Source organism: Panthera onca, chromosome B3 (genome assembly GCF_046562875.1).
Source record: "Panthera onca isolate mPanOnc1 chromosome B3, mPanOnc1 haplotype 2, whole genome shotgun sequence".
Classification (NCBI taxonomy): domain Eukaryota; kingdom Metazoa; phylum Chordata; class Mammalia; order Carnivora; family Felidae; genus Panthera; species Panthera onca.
Window position 1 is genome coordinate 58,939,780 of NC_138344.1, and position 13,772 is coordinate 58,953,551.

Sequence of the window (13,772 nt, forward strand, 5' to 3'; positions counted from 1 at the left end):
TAGCCCATCCCCCCTCCCACAACCCCTCCAGCAACCCTCAGTTTGTTTTCTATATTTATGAGTCTCTTCTGTTTTGTCCCTCTCCTTGTTTTTATATTATTTTTGTTTCCCTTCCCTTATGTTCATCTGTTTTGTATCTTAAAGTCCAAATATGAGTGAAGTCATTTGATTTTCGTCTTTCTCTAATTTCACTTAGCATAGTACCCTCCAGTTCCATCCACATAGTTCCAAATGGCAAGATTTCATCCTTTTTGATTGCCAAGTAATACTCCATTGTATATATATACCACATCTTCTTTATCCATTCATCCATTGATGGACATTTGGGCTCTTTCCATACTTTGGCTATTGTTGATAGTGCTTCTATAAACATGGGGGTGCATGTGTCCCTTTGAGACAGCACACCTGTATCCCGTGGATAAATGCCTAGTAGTGCAATTGCTGAGTTGTAGGGTAGTTCCATTTTTAGTTTTTTGAGGAACATCCATACTGTTCTCCAGAGTGGCTGCACCAGCTTGCATTCCCACCAACAATGCAAAAGAGATCCTCTTTCTCTGCATCCTTGTCAACATCTGTTGTTGCCTGAGTTGTTAATGTTAGCCATTCTGACAGGTGTAAGGTGGTATCTCATTGTGGTTTTGATTTGTATTTCCCTGATGATGAGTGATGTTGAGCATTTTTTCATGTGTCGGTTGGCCATCTGGATGTCTTCTTTGGAGAAGTGTCTATTCATGTCTTTTGCCCATTTCTTCACTGGATGATTTGTTTTTTGGATGTTGAGTTTGATAAGTTCTTTGTAGATTTTGGATACTAACCCTTTATCTGATAGGTCATTTGCAAATATCTTCTCCCATTCTGTCGGTTGCCTTTTAGTTTTGCTGATGGTTTCCTTTGCTGTGCAGAAGCTTTTTATTTTGATGAGGTCCTAGTAGTTCATTTTTGCACCTGTCTTTCATTTTTAAAAAATTATTTAGTTCTTGAATAGGTAATTTATCAAATTAAGAAACTTTTGAAATTTTGAAATATAAATCCAAAAGTTCAAAAGATTGTATGTTGAAAAGTAAATCACCTTTTTATCTCTGTCCTCAGTCTTCTTTCCCAGAGGTAATCAATATTACCATCTAGAGCAGCACTGATGCAATGATGAAAATGTTCTATACTTGCACTGTCCAGTACAGTAGCTGCTAGCCACAGGCGATCCTTAAGCACTTGAAGTGTCGCTAGTTTGACTGAGGAACTGACTTTTTAGTATTATTTAAGTTTGATGTAAAAATAAATACATGTGACTAGTGGCTATTATATTAGACAGTGCAGATATAGAAAAATCCTCCAAGAGAAGTGGTTTTCAACCTTAGTTACATAATACAATCACCTAAGGAATACTTACACATTCAGTGGCCAAGCTGCATTTCAGACCAAACACATCAAAAATCTCTGGAGTGAGACACACGCATGAAATTTTTTTTTTAACTCCCCAGTGATTCCAATATATAGCCAAGGTCAAAAACCTCTATTCCAGAAAATTAATTATCTTGAGTAGCTCTATCTAACGCATATTAAAAAACCAAAAGGAATAACTTTTTCTAAGTTATTAATTAGAAAAGAACTTCTAATTTTTCAGGTACATAAAAATTTTTGTATCTACCAGAATTTTCCCCAAAGTAAATCATTAGAGGCAATTTTTACTATGGGATTAACTGGACCTTAAAACTAGAAAAAAGTTTCCAAGTAATAAATAAGATTTTTTTCTCTGTTGATATTCATGGCATGGTGAAGATACTTGCATTACAAACTACTAAAGAACACTCAAAGATCAGTAAGGAAAATAGCAAAAATCCAATAGAAAAATGGGCAAAAATGATTACCAGGTAATTCATAGAAGAAGGAAACCAGAATGGCTAATAAATATGTGAAAAGATGCTTAATGTCACTAGTACCATAGCACATTTAAGCTAAAATAAGATAGCATTTAATAACTGTCAGATTGGCAAAAAAATTAAAGTATAGCAAACTGAATCTTAGTGAGGATGTGGACAGATACTGTCATATATTACTAGTAGAAGTATAAACTGATATTAAGAAGTTGACGATATTCTATGATGCAAGAATTCTTTAAAATTTTTTTTTTGAAGTTTATTTATTTTTGAGGAAGGGAGGAAGGGAGGGAGGGAGGGAGGGAGGAAGAGAGAGAGAGAGAGAGTGCGCGCATGAGTAAGGGAGGGGCAGAGAGAGACAGAGGGAAAATACACAGAATCCAAAGCAGGCTCCAGGCTCCAAGCTGTCAGCACAGAGCCCGATGTGGGGCTCGAACCCACAAACTGTGAGATCATGACCTGAGCTGAAGTCAGATGCTTAACCAACTGAGCCACCCAAGTGCCCCGATGCAAGAATTATTTTAATTTCATACCCTTGTACACAGTTTTGCAACCATTGTGCTAAGAATTGTTTATGGGTTACCAGTGTATTGAGCTATTGATCTCCTCAACTCTTAGGGCCTGGGACAGCTAGATCCCTAGTCACATTTTCTAGCCAGCAGCAGCCTCACCTTTATAGCTCAATGTTACTAGTCAAATATCAGTATCTAGAGACTTTCATGTACATAAGAAGACATAAACAAGAGTGTCCACTGTGGTATTGTTTGAAATAACAAAAAACTAAAAGTGGCCTTAATGTTTATTATAGGTGAATGGATAAGTTATGGTATATTTATACAATGAAATAATTATAACTGTTAGAAAGCCACAGGAATAATATGGGTAAGTCACAAAAGCATAATATTGAGGGGGAAAAAACAAGGTATAGAATAATATACACAATAAGACACCATTTATTTAAAGTTTGAGGCAGCAAACAAAATAATACTTTATAGTTTTATAGATGCTTACAAATGCAGTAAAAGTCTAAAAACATATATGGAAATTGATACACACCAATCTCAGCATAGTAGTTACCTCTGGGGAAGAAGAGGCGGGAATAGGATCTGGTGGGTACACAGGGAGGCTTCAACTTATCAGTAATGTTTTATTTCTTTAACAATAACATCAATAACAGAAATATCTGAAACAAATGTGGCAAAATGTTATGTTATTTTTGTGGTTTTCTTCTGGGGGGGCAGTAGGTACTTGGCTACTATATTATCCTAGTTTCCTGTATGCTTGGAATGTTCTTTAATCTAAAAAAGTTTAAAACTAGTGATCTAAATGTGTAACTGTCTAACATCACAGGGACCTACATACCATAAAGGTAAATATCCAGGTAAAGAACAGTATGGGTTAAATGATAAGATTCCTGTAAGATCTTGGTAACCAACTCAAATCAACATTAAAAACAAACAAAGCCCACTGGGGTTTGGCTCTATGGTTTGGAGAGCTGAGAAGTTGAAACACTGTGCTAATCATAAGCACATGATATACATACTCCCTTGACTGTTTCAGAGCCACATTTTAAGATAGTACAGCACTGCTCTGCTATGGTTTCTAGTATAGCCCTGGCTATCATAAATAAAAGTCAGTAACACATACAAATCTGTTTTAAAATGACAAGGACTTGTTTCTCCTCTACTTCTTCTGTGGGGTTACTGCCTATAAGGGACTCCACATATACACCAGAATTTGTACAGGCATTAAGAATTTTGGCATAGACTACATCACAGAGAAAAGACAACACTCAGTAAAAGGAATGACAAGAAGGTAACAAATATGTTTCTAATGATGTGCAACAATCATCATAATAACAATAGTAACTAAAATTTAGATAGCACTGGCTATGTGCCAGTCACTGTCCTAAGTGCTTTACATTTAAATCTCACATTCACGCTATGAGGTTGGAACTGTTATCCTATTTCATAGATAAGGATAAGAGTAAATAAATAGTTGTCACACACTTGTTAAAAGATGGGAGTCAAGGGTTTGAATTCAGGCAGTTTAATTCCAGATACCATTGCCTCACCATTAAGGATATTCTGGTAATTCAACCATACACATTTACTGGGACCATGTTATGTGTAAAGCACCACGCTAGGAGCTCAAGGTACAAAGATATGATAGGGCTTTCCTTTGTGTAGGCATCTGACTGATTACACACCTCAAGGTTTCTTTTCACCAGTTACTATATCATAATAATCTGTATACTCAAAATATTTATCTAAATAATTAAGGATAACTGTTATGAACAATGATCTTCAAAGCAAAGCACCAACAGTTTAAAAAGGTTCAAAAATTAATCCAAAGGACTTCTGGTTTCTGGTTCTGTATACATGTAAGGAGCTTAGAAGTTGCCACTCTAACCTAACAACAAGTGAAAAGCTAATAAATAGGCTGAAAAATCAACAATTCTTTTTGGGTAAGAGAAGAGGACACAGGGCACACCAACTATCCCTAAGAACGGAGACACAGAAAGGTGAATATAGGGAGTCATGACATACAAAAGAGATTCAGGAGCAGAAAGTGCCAGGGTAGGAAAACCTGAACTGTAACTGATGCTCAGTTTGGACAACTCACTGGAGGCTCAGTGTCAACAACTCAGAGAGAAAGATTTTGGGGGGACCCAGTCATAGGGAGGCTCCCTACAATATTGTGAGATTTACCTTCAGGGGCTCAACTACATTCCTGTAGTAAATATTGGGGGAAAAATTCCCTCAGGCAGGAAGAGGGGAAAAGGAACCATTTAGAAATACACCAGAGCACTTGGTTCTCCTTAAAAAGGCCTGCGCTTGGGAGAAACTAGTTAAATAGAGCCTAACCTCCTGGGGCTTTATCAGAGCCTAAGTGACCTGAAGAAAAATACCAAACTTCAGCCCCCTCCAGCCTTCCTGTCCCACCTCAGGAGAAGGCAAAATACTGAGAAAAACTTGTGAAGTTCACAGTCCAGAGGCATAGACTCACTGTAAAAGATTAGAAATCACAGGACTATAGAAGACTTCCCCTTCGCCCACACCTGACTACCACATTACTAAAGGCTTACTTACAGCAGTTACTATTACCTGGTACATCATGTCTGACTATCAAGCAAAAATTACAAGGCATACCAAAAACTATGATTAATGTGCTAAAGACTCTAATGGATAAAGTACAAAGGATGCAAGAACAAATAGGCAATGTAAGCAGAGAGATGGAAATCTTAGAAAGAACCAAAAAGAAATGTTATAGATAAAAAAACACTATAACAGAAATGAAGAATGCCTTTGATGGGCTCATTGTAGACTGGACACGGCTGAGGAAAGAATCTCTGAGTTACAGGGTGTATCAAGAAGATCCTCAAAAACTGAAAAGCAAAGAGAATAATGGGAAAAAAAAATAATATCTAAGACAAATATAAGTGTAAACACATGCATAATGGGAATACTAGAAGGAGAAGAGAAAAAAGATCAGAAGGAATATTTAAAACAATAATGACTGAGAATCCCCCCAAATCAATGTCAGACACCAAATCATAGGTCCAGGAAGCTCAGAGAACACCAAGCAAACTACATGCCCCCAAAAAACTACATCACAGCATATTATTTCAAACTACAGAAAATCAAAGATAAAGAAAAATTAATCCAGAGGAAGCCTCTAAATGCCATGACAGTGTAGACAGTGTCTACATATACAGATAATTTTAGTATCAATGATAATTTACACAAAATGTATACATTTTTTGTGTTCTTTCCATTCTAAACTCTAGTGCTACGACCATTATATGAATCAATACGGCTAATTCATACTGTAAAAATCAGACATGAATTTGTTGGCATCTTATCAAAAGTATTATTCATCTCTATTCATTCTAATGAAATGGTTGTGTGCTTTAAAAAAAAATTTTTTTTAATGTTTACTTTTTAGAGAGAGAGAAAAACAGAGTGCAAGCAGGGGAGGGGCAGAGAAAGAGAAGGAGACACAGAATCCAAAGCAGGCTCCAGGCTCTGAGCTGTCAGCACAGAGCCTGATGTGGGGCGTCAACTCACGAATCATGAGATCATGACCTGGGCCAAAGTCAGACGCTTAACTGACTGAGCTACCCAGGCGCCCCTGTGTACTTTTTTTAATCAAGCAGAAGCAGCAAGATAGGATTTTTGCCCTATTAAAGCAATTCATATGTGAAAGACATCTGAAAACCTCTGTCTGATAAGGACAATATACCTAAAAATGGTCTAGATAAGATCTCTAAGACCTCTTGCATTCCCCTTTCATGTTACTCTAATTCTGGAATCTTTGGTGGCCAGGTAATAAATTATGACAGTGGACCAATGAGAAAATAAATTGAGACACTACACACTTAGAGTAGCAATGTTAACATTTTAGCTTGAAAACTAGACAAAAAGGTTGAAATTTATAAATTTCAACACAAACATATTTTTGTATATATATGTGACATGAAAAATAAATGCATGCTTGCTCACATATCTGAATTGGGTATTTCTATATACTAGAAACCTGCAGTTTATCCTTGGCAAAACTTTGGGAGAAGCTTAAAAAATAACTAAGGGTGGGATGCCTGCGCGGCTCACTCGGGTCATGATCTCTCTCACCGCTTATGAGTTTGATCCCTGCATCAGGCTCTGTGCTGACAGCTCAGAGCCTGGAGCCTGCTGTGGACTGTGTGTTTCCCTCTCTCTATGCACCTTCCCTGCTCACACTCAGTCTCTCTCTCTTTCAAAAATAAATAATAGAACACTTAAAAAAAATTTAAAAGAGAGTAACTAAGGGCAATGTAAAGAAGATTAATCAAGCTAAAACTTAGTGAGTCTAAGACTAGAGTAAGTACTACAAAATTCAGAATAATACATGGTCCTTGTTCTCAACATCAAATTAATGTTGAGCCAGTGGTTCTAAAACCTTAGCATAGATCAGATTCACCTGGAAAGCTTGTTAAAACACAGAGATTGCTAGGCTCCATCCCATGAATTTCTCATTCAGTATGTCTAAAATGGGACCTAAGAATCTGCATTTCTAACAAAGTAATCTTAGGATACTGCTGCCAAGGACCACATTTTAAGAATCACTGGATAACTTCATTGCTTCACAAACAAATCATGCTCATTCTAACTCTGTATTTTTAAAAAGTATTTATTTATTTATTTTGAGAGAGAGAGAGAGAACATGCACAAGCAGAGAAGGGGCAGAGAGACAGGGAAGAGAGAATCTCAAGCAGGTTCCACACTTTTAGCACAGGGCTCGAACTCAAAAGCCATGAGATCATAACCCATGCCAAAGTCAGATGCTTAAGCGACTGAGCTACCCAGGAGTCCCTGACTCTGTATTTTTAAATTCCTGGTATTGCTCTTGTCCTTGTCTTTATTTTAGGGGCATATACTATGAATTGGAAACCCAAAAGAATATGGACAGAAAAGAATCTGAGAAAACAACCATACAAATGAAAGGACTAATAGTCTTTCATTTGGACCTCAGACACACAGCAATTTCAGCCACATACAGTGAGCTATAACCACACAAGGGAACCCTAAGATTGAAAAGGAATAAAAACAGTCAGGAAAAATCAAAGACATGCTGTTATTTCCAATTTTTCAACATAATAAATTGGAGTCAGCAGGGAGAGGTATCTATGGTAACAAAGAAACATAGAAATGGTAAGAAAAACAAAGAGACATGGAAAAAAAAAAAAAAAAACCCAAACACTGAACAGGACTAGGATACCAGGAGTGATTCAGACCTCAAGTGGAAATGGATAAGGAGCAGACACATCAATGAAGAAAGAAACAGACACTGAACAGAAGTGACCATAAAAGAAGAAAAAGAAAAAATAGGGAACTATTTATTTATTCATTTATTTTTTTTTAATTTTTTAAAGTTTATTTATTTTTGAGAGAGAGACAGAGAGACAGAGTGAGAGTGGGGGAGGGACAGAGAGAGAAGGAGACACAGAATCCAAAGCAGGCTCCAGGCTCAGAGCTGTCAGCACAGAGCCTGAGGTGGGGCTCAAACTCACAAACTGCCAGATCGTGACCTGGGCCAAAGTTGAATGCTTAACCAACTGAGCCACCTAGGCACCCCTAGTTTTTATTTTTGAGAGACAGAGAGAGAGAGACAGAGTGCAAGTTGGGGAGGGGCAGAGAGAGAGGAAGACACAGAATCTGAAGCAGGCTCCAGGCTCTGAGCTGTCAGCACACAGACCGACCTGGGGCTCAAACTCACTAACCGTGAGATCATGACCTGAGCTGAAGTCAGATGCTTTATCTACTGAGCCACACAGGTGCCCCAGGAATAAACTATTTAAACTGTGGCGTAAATAACTGAAAGGACAAGCAAAGTCCTAAAAACCTATATAAGGGTATTACCATGCCTTATTAAAGCACACCAACAACACAGCAATCTGGGAACATTTGGTCTCATAGAAATGAGGTATACTTACTTTTAGTAATCACAAATGGCTCTGACATAGTTTAACTGTCTAAGCAGTAACTTTGAATCAAGAAAATGTTCAAATATGGTTCACTCTTATCAAGGCAAAAACAAGGACTTTATACATTTTAGCAAAATTTTTTAAAACAATTGCATCCTAAACAAGTCCGGGCAATTAATAGGTAGTTAATTAACAGACACATCAATCTTCCAGAGACCTAGGACTTTTCCCAAGTGATTATGATTTTTACTCAAAAAGAGAGTAGGGTAAATAGTCTGATAACTTTTACTTACTGGTAGGAAGATCTTCAACTTTTGCAAGGTCATTCTCTTCTATTCCAGGCATTCCCGCATCACCACCTTGTTTGATTTGTTCTGCCCAAGTAACGAAAGATATAATTCTTTAGTTTTCCTTATATAAATTCAAAGTGATTTGAAGGAATGTAATAATCAGTTTCTAAAGCAACAGGCTACACTGACTGCATATCTTTATATCTTGCTTTGGACATAGCTATAACTCTGAAACAATTTACTCTTTTTTTCGTCTGTCAAAATATTCAAATGTGAAACAGCACTGACACCTATTCAAAACTGAACTAAAATCAAACAGTATTCTTTATGACTGAAAATGCTCACTTCAAAATGAGAATATCCAAAAAGTCAATATCCTATTAATACAAAACAAAATAATAGTAATACCTTTCCCATGTGGAATATGATTGCTTGAGGGTTCTTCATTCTTATCTGCAGCATTCTCAGGTACTTTTGGAATGTTTTTAGGTACTGCATGATTGTTTATTCCCAACTCGTTTCCATCTTTTGAATCAAACTTGTTTGTCTCCTGCTGTTAAAGATTTGGTAACAGTCAATATTTTTCAGTTCAAGATTAAACAATTAACACAACTACTAATTAAATGTTCTGAAACAGTTCATTTTTTGAAACATATACTATGGGTCCAAATTCCAAACACTTGAAGATGTGGGATATATTATTTTCTGTTCAGTTTTTATACCTAATAAAAAATCAAAGACTAACACTTTTTAAAGTTTCTAATTATAGTAAATGGTCTAAGATGTTAGGCAGAGGTAATTCTCTCTGGCTATGCTGAGGGAATGATTCTGCAAGAAGATAGTCTTGCTGAGCACTGGCCTACGGTTGGGCATTGTCCTAGGGGCTGTGGGCAGGGTGAGTTCTCTATAGGCCTGTGTTGTAATCGAGCAGGATGGCAGACTACAGGAGGTTGGCACATGGAAGCCCCCTTAAGTGTGATAAGATGGTTAATGACATTGTCAAGCTTTTCCACTAGCAGAAACAGCAAGGGTAGAAAACAGGCAAATTTCCTCCTAGGTGCACTGGCCACCCAAGCAAAGGAAGTAATGGCAGAACAATACACAGGTCAGTATTCCTTTCTTTTTTTTTTTTTTTTAATTTTTTTTTTTTTTTAACGTTTATTTATTTTTGAGACAGAGAGAGACAGAGCATGAATGGGGGAGGGTCAGACAGAGGGAGACACAGAATCTGAAACAGGCTCCAGGCTCTGAGCTGTCAGCACAGAGCCCGACGTGGGGCTCGAACTCACGAACCGTGAGATCATGACCTGAGTCGAAGTCGGCCGCTTAACCGACTGAGCCACCCAGGCGCCCCAGTCAGTATTCCTTTCAACATGCGTCTAACCCTATCATCTCCTTGGAAACTTCAATCTTTGGACCTGTTTAGGCCTGACTCAATTCTATCGGTGAACCAGTTTTGTCTTTTATACTGGTTGAGTGGCCTCAGTGAAAAAATGGGAGAGGCAAGGAGTTAAATACACATGCTAATGTTGCCACATAGGTCCTTGTACTTAATTACTTAATGTATATAGAAATGTTTTGTCAACTCTAAAACAGCATGCAATGTAACCATTAGTAACGTTATAAAAAACAGTAACATTAAAAAAATCGACAGGAAATTTGGAAAAACAAGAGCCAAACTGTAAGAATTTGTCACAATAAAGAAGAAAAAAGTGTTTTGACAATCAGGTACAGGTATTCCAGTGTGTCTGGCAGACAAAATTAACAATAAACATTTGCACTGTGCTTCACTGTTTACAAACTGCTTTCGAATCTAACGTCCAGAGGCGCCTGGGTGGCTCAGTTGGTTAAATGCCTGACTCTTGATTTTGGCTCAGGGTATGAGCTCACGGATCATGGGATTGAGCCTCACAGTGGGCTCTGCACTGATAGCATGGAGCCTACTTGGGATTTTCCCTCTCTCTCTCTTTGCCCCTTCCCTGCTCATGTGTGCTTTTCTCTCTCAAATAAATAAATAAACTTAAATTAAAAAAAAAAAAGATTTGTCAGTAAAGTTGTGTCCACTTTACCATCTGAGAAATATATTAATAGCAAAAATTATTTTTAAAAGTCAGATAAAAACATTTAACTCAAAATTGGGGCTCCTGGGTGGCTTAGTCGGTTGAGTGTCCGACTTCGGCTCAGGTCATGATCTCGTGGTTTGTGGGTTCCAGCCCTGTGTCGGGCTCTGTGCTGACAGTTCAGAACCTGGAGCCTGCTTCAGATTCTGTGACTCCCTCTCTCTCTGCCCCTCACATGCTCTCGCTCTGTCTCTCTCTCTCTCTCAAAAATAAACATTAAAAAAATTTTAAAAAAGAAAGACATTTAGCTCAAAATTGGTTTTAAGAGTTGACATTGTCTTTTTGCAAATGTCTAATTCACTCAACAATAAAAACACTGTAAGTCATTTTTTTTAATTAGGCAGGCTAGAATACTTAAAAATATAATGTTTTATGACAAAAGTACATATTTTTATTTTAAAAGCACATATTTAAATTACAAGATTTATAACAAGAATGTATTTTGATTTAACTATTTTTTAAATTTACCTTTTGTTAAAAAAAATTTACCTTTTGTTCCTGCAAAAACTGGTCTGCTAACTTTTTAATATTTTCTTCATGCTGTGCTCTTAACTCCTTGATCTGTTGGCCACACTGAAAACTAAATTACAAAGTCATTCTTTTAGGCTATATTATCTTGGATTGACTTCTCAAAGTTGTCTAGCAGTGGAAAATATACATTTATAAAGCATTCAGTTAGCAGCAGAGTGGGCACAAAAGGACAAAGCAGGCATAAAAATAGATCACAGTCAAAATTCCTAGAATATTTGAATCTTTAATAGAGTATAAAAAATACTGTTAAGGCTAATTAACAGAAATTAGAAAGATAAAAACTATTTTTATAAATCTTATTTATAAAGAAATAATTATCAAAGCCAACTTCAGTCACAGAAGAGAAAACCATGAGACCAAAATACAGTAATAATTGAGAAAACCTAGAATTATAAGAGGTGATAAGGAGTGGCAGCAGACGATTCATCCAACAGTTCTCATTTTCAACACAATAGTAAGAGTCTATGAACCATAAGAAGAGCTAGAATGGAAGAAACCAATAAATAAGACAGAATGGAGTCATCAAGAGAAAATGTGAAAGAACAAAATAGATAAAGATTGGGAATTTCCACTGGACAAGTGGTCAAAGAATACAAATATATCATTCATGCAAAAAGAAACAAGTAGTTAAAAAATTTACAGAAAAATGTTAACTTAAACCATTAAAAATGCAATTAAACTTCCTATATGTATATATGATAGTATTTTATTCTATACTAGCAAAATTAAGTCCAAATTGTAGAAACTAATGTTGGTGGGGCTATGGGGAAACATTGACATTATAAATTAGCACAACCATTACAGAAAGCAATCTTTCACATATGTGATAAAAGCAACAAAACAATAAAAAATTCTGTCTCAGGAATTCTATATTTGAGAATATACACCAGTGAAATAAGAGGGAAAAATCCTTTTTGCGTAAAGATTTTTATAGCTGATATTCATAACAGTAAGATAAGGAAAACTACAACAGTCCAGCAATTGGGAGAGATTAAACAAACTTTGGTACATTAACATGCTGGAATAATATATTACCTCTGAATATGCTAACTCTTTAATCCTATTGATATGCTGAAAATTATTGAATACTGTCAGGTTAATATACTGATAACCTATAAGAGTAACAAATCAGAAATGGATAAACGGTGTTCTAAAATATGGTGAATCTTTCTAATTTTTGGTATGCAGTCCTAAAAAATACCCTTTACTATAAAATGGATTAAAGATGTAACAAAGATTTTTAAAGAGTGATTGCTACAAAGAGGTTCCCTGACCTTACCACCAACTTAGTGCAGAGATGTACAAGAGGGGACTGAAATGCCAAACAGAAGAAACAGCTGGTGCCAGTCCCTCAGCTTATTCTGGGGACTTCTCTCAGCATTGGCTTCATCTTCTGGATGCCCCTCAAAAAGAACCACAGAATCTTCTTTCAGTCTTTGCACACTTAATGCAATGAAACTCAGGCCTTGCAAGATTTTCTGACTCACAATGTACTCCACTATATGGGCAGACTAAACACATCTTCTAAAAGGTATTCCCATGGTGTTTAACATACCAAAATAAGAGTTTGGATTTCAAAGACGCATAGGAAGACAAGAGAAAAGGAACTTAAAAGACCTAAGAAAATTAAAGAAGAAAAACAGAAGCCAGAGAGGAAGAAATAAATTGTCCAAATGTGGGACACATATTCCAGATTCATAACTATTTGTTGCTATATGGCATCTCACCTCTCATATTCTAACCTCTTCACAAGGTAAGTAGTGTTCTTCCTATAGTCCTGAAGCTGGTCTTCTTGTCGAAGAAACTCCTGACGAAGCTCAGCAAGTTGCTCTATCCACACGATGTAAGAATCAAAGGAATAAAATTTACTTACTCTAATGTTTCTGATTGAGAAGTTATGGGGTTTTTAAAACTTATATACACTTCTCAATTTCTTTACTCAAACTCTCAGGGAATTAAACTATATAAATTAAATATAAATTATAAATATATAAATTATATAAATATATTAAATTACATAAATTATATAAATTAAATTATATAAATTATATATTAAAATATATGAATTGTATAAATTATAAAAATTAAGTTAAATTATATAAATTATATATAAAATATATAAATTAAATTATATAAACAAATTATATATAAATTAAATTATATAAATTATATTTATATAAATAAATATATATTAAATTATATAAATTATATAAATCTAATTGCCTTTTATAACATATGCATAGACAATAAAATTTGTTTAAAAAAATAAGATAGCCTCAGTGGTTTCTATATCAATCAGAAATATTAAAAAATTATACATCTTGTCATATTATGTAGATACATATTAACTTGTGGAAACAGTGACAACAACAACAAAATCCTACTTAAAAAAAATTTTTTTTTCAAGTTTATTTATTTTGAGAGAGACAGAGACAGCATGAGTAGGGGAGGGACAGAGAGAGAGGGAGAGAGAGAGACAGAATCTTAAACA

At 35.8% G+C, this 13,772-nt stretch overlaps 1 protein-coding gene across 3 annotated transcripts in view; it reads right to left on the reverse strand.

The window, feature by feature from the left end:
* Positions 1-13,772, reverse strand: part of GOLM2 (golgi membrane protein 2) — a 104,800-nt gene that overhangs the window by 48,229 nt on the left and 42,799 nt on the right. For all 3 annotated transcript variants that reach the window (XM_060618702.3, XM_060618703.3, XM_060618701.3), the window contains exons 3-6: positions 13,009-13,111; positions 11,240-11,330; positions 9,039-9,183; positions 8,634-8,714 (exon numbers count right to left, since the gene is read on the reverse strand). In XM_060618702.3, coding sequence (XP_060474685.1) covers positions 8,634-8,714; positions 9,039-9,183; positions 11,240-11,330; positions 13,009-13,111 — 420 coding nt within the window. The remainder of the gene's footprint in view (positions 1-8,633; positions 8,715-9,038; positions 9,184-11,239; positions 11,331-13,008; positions 13,112-13,772) is intronic.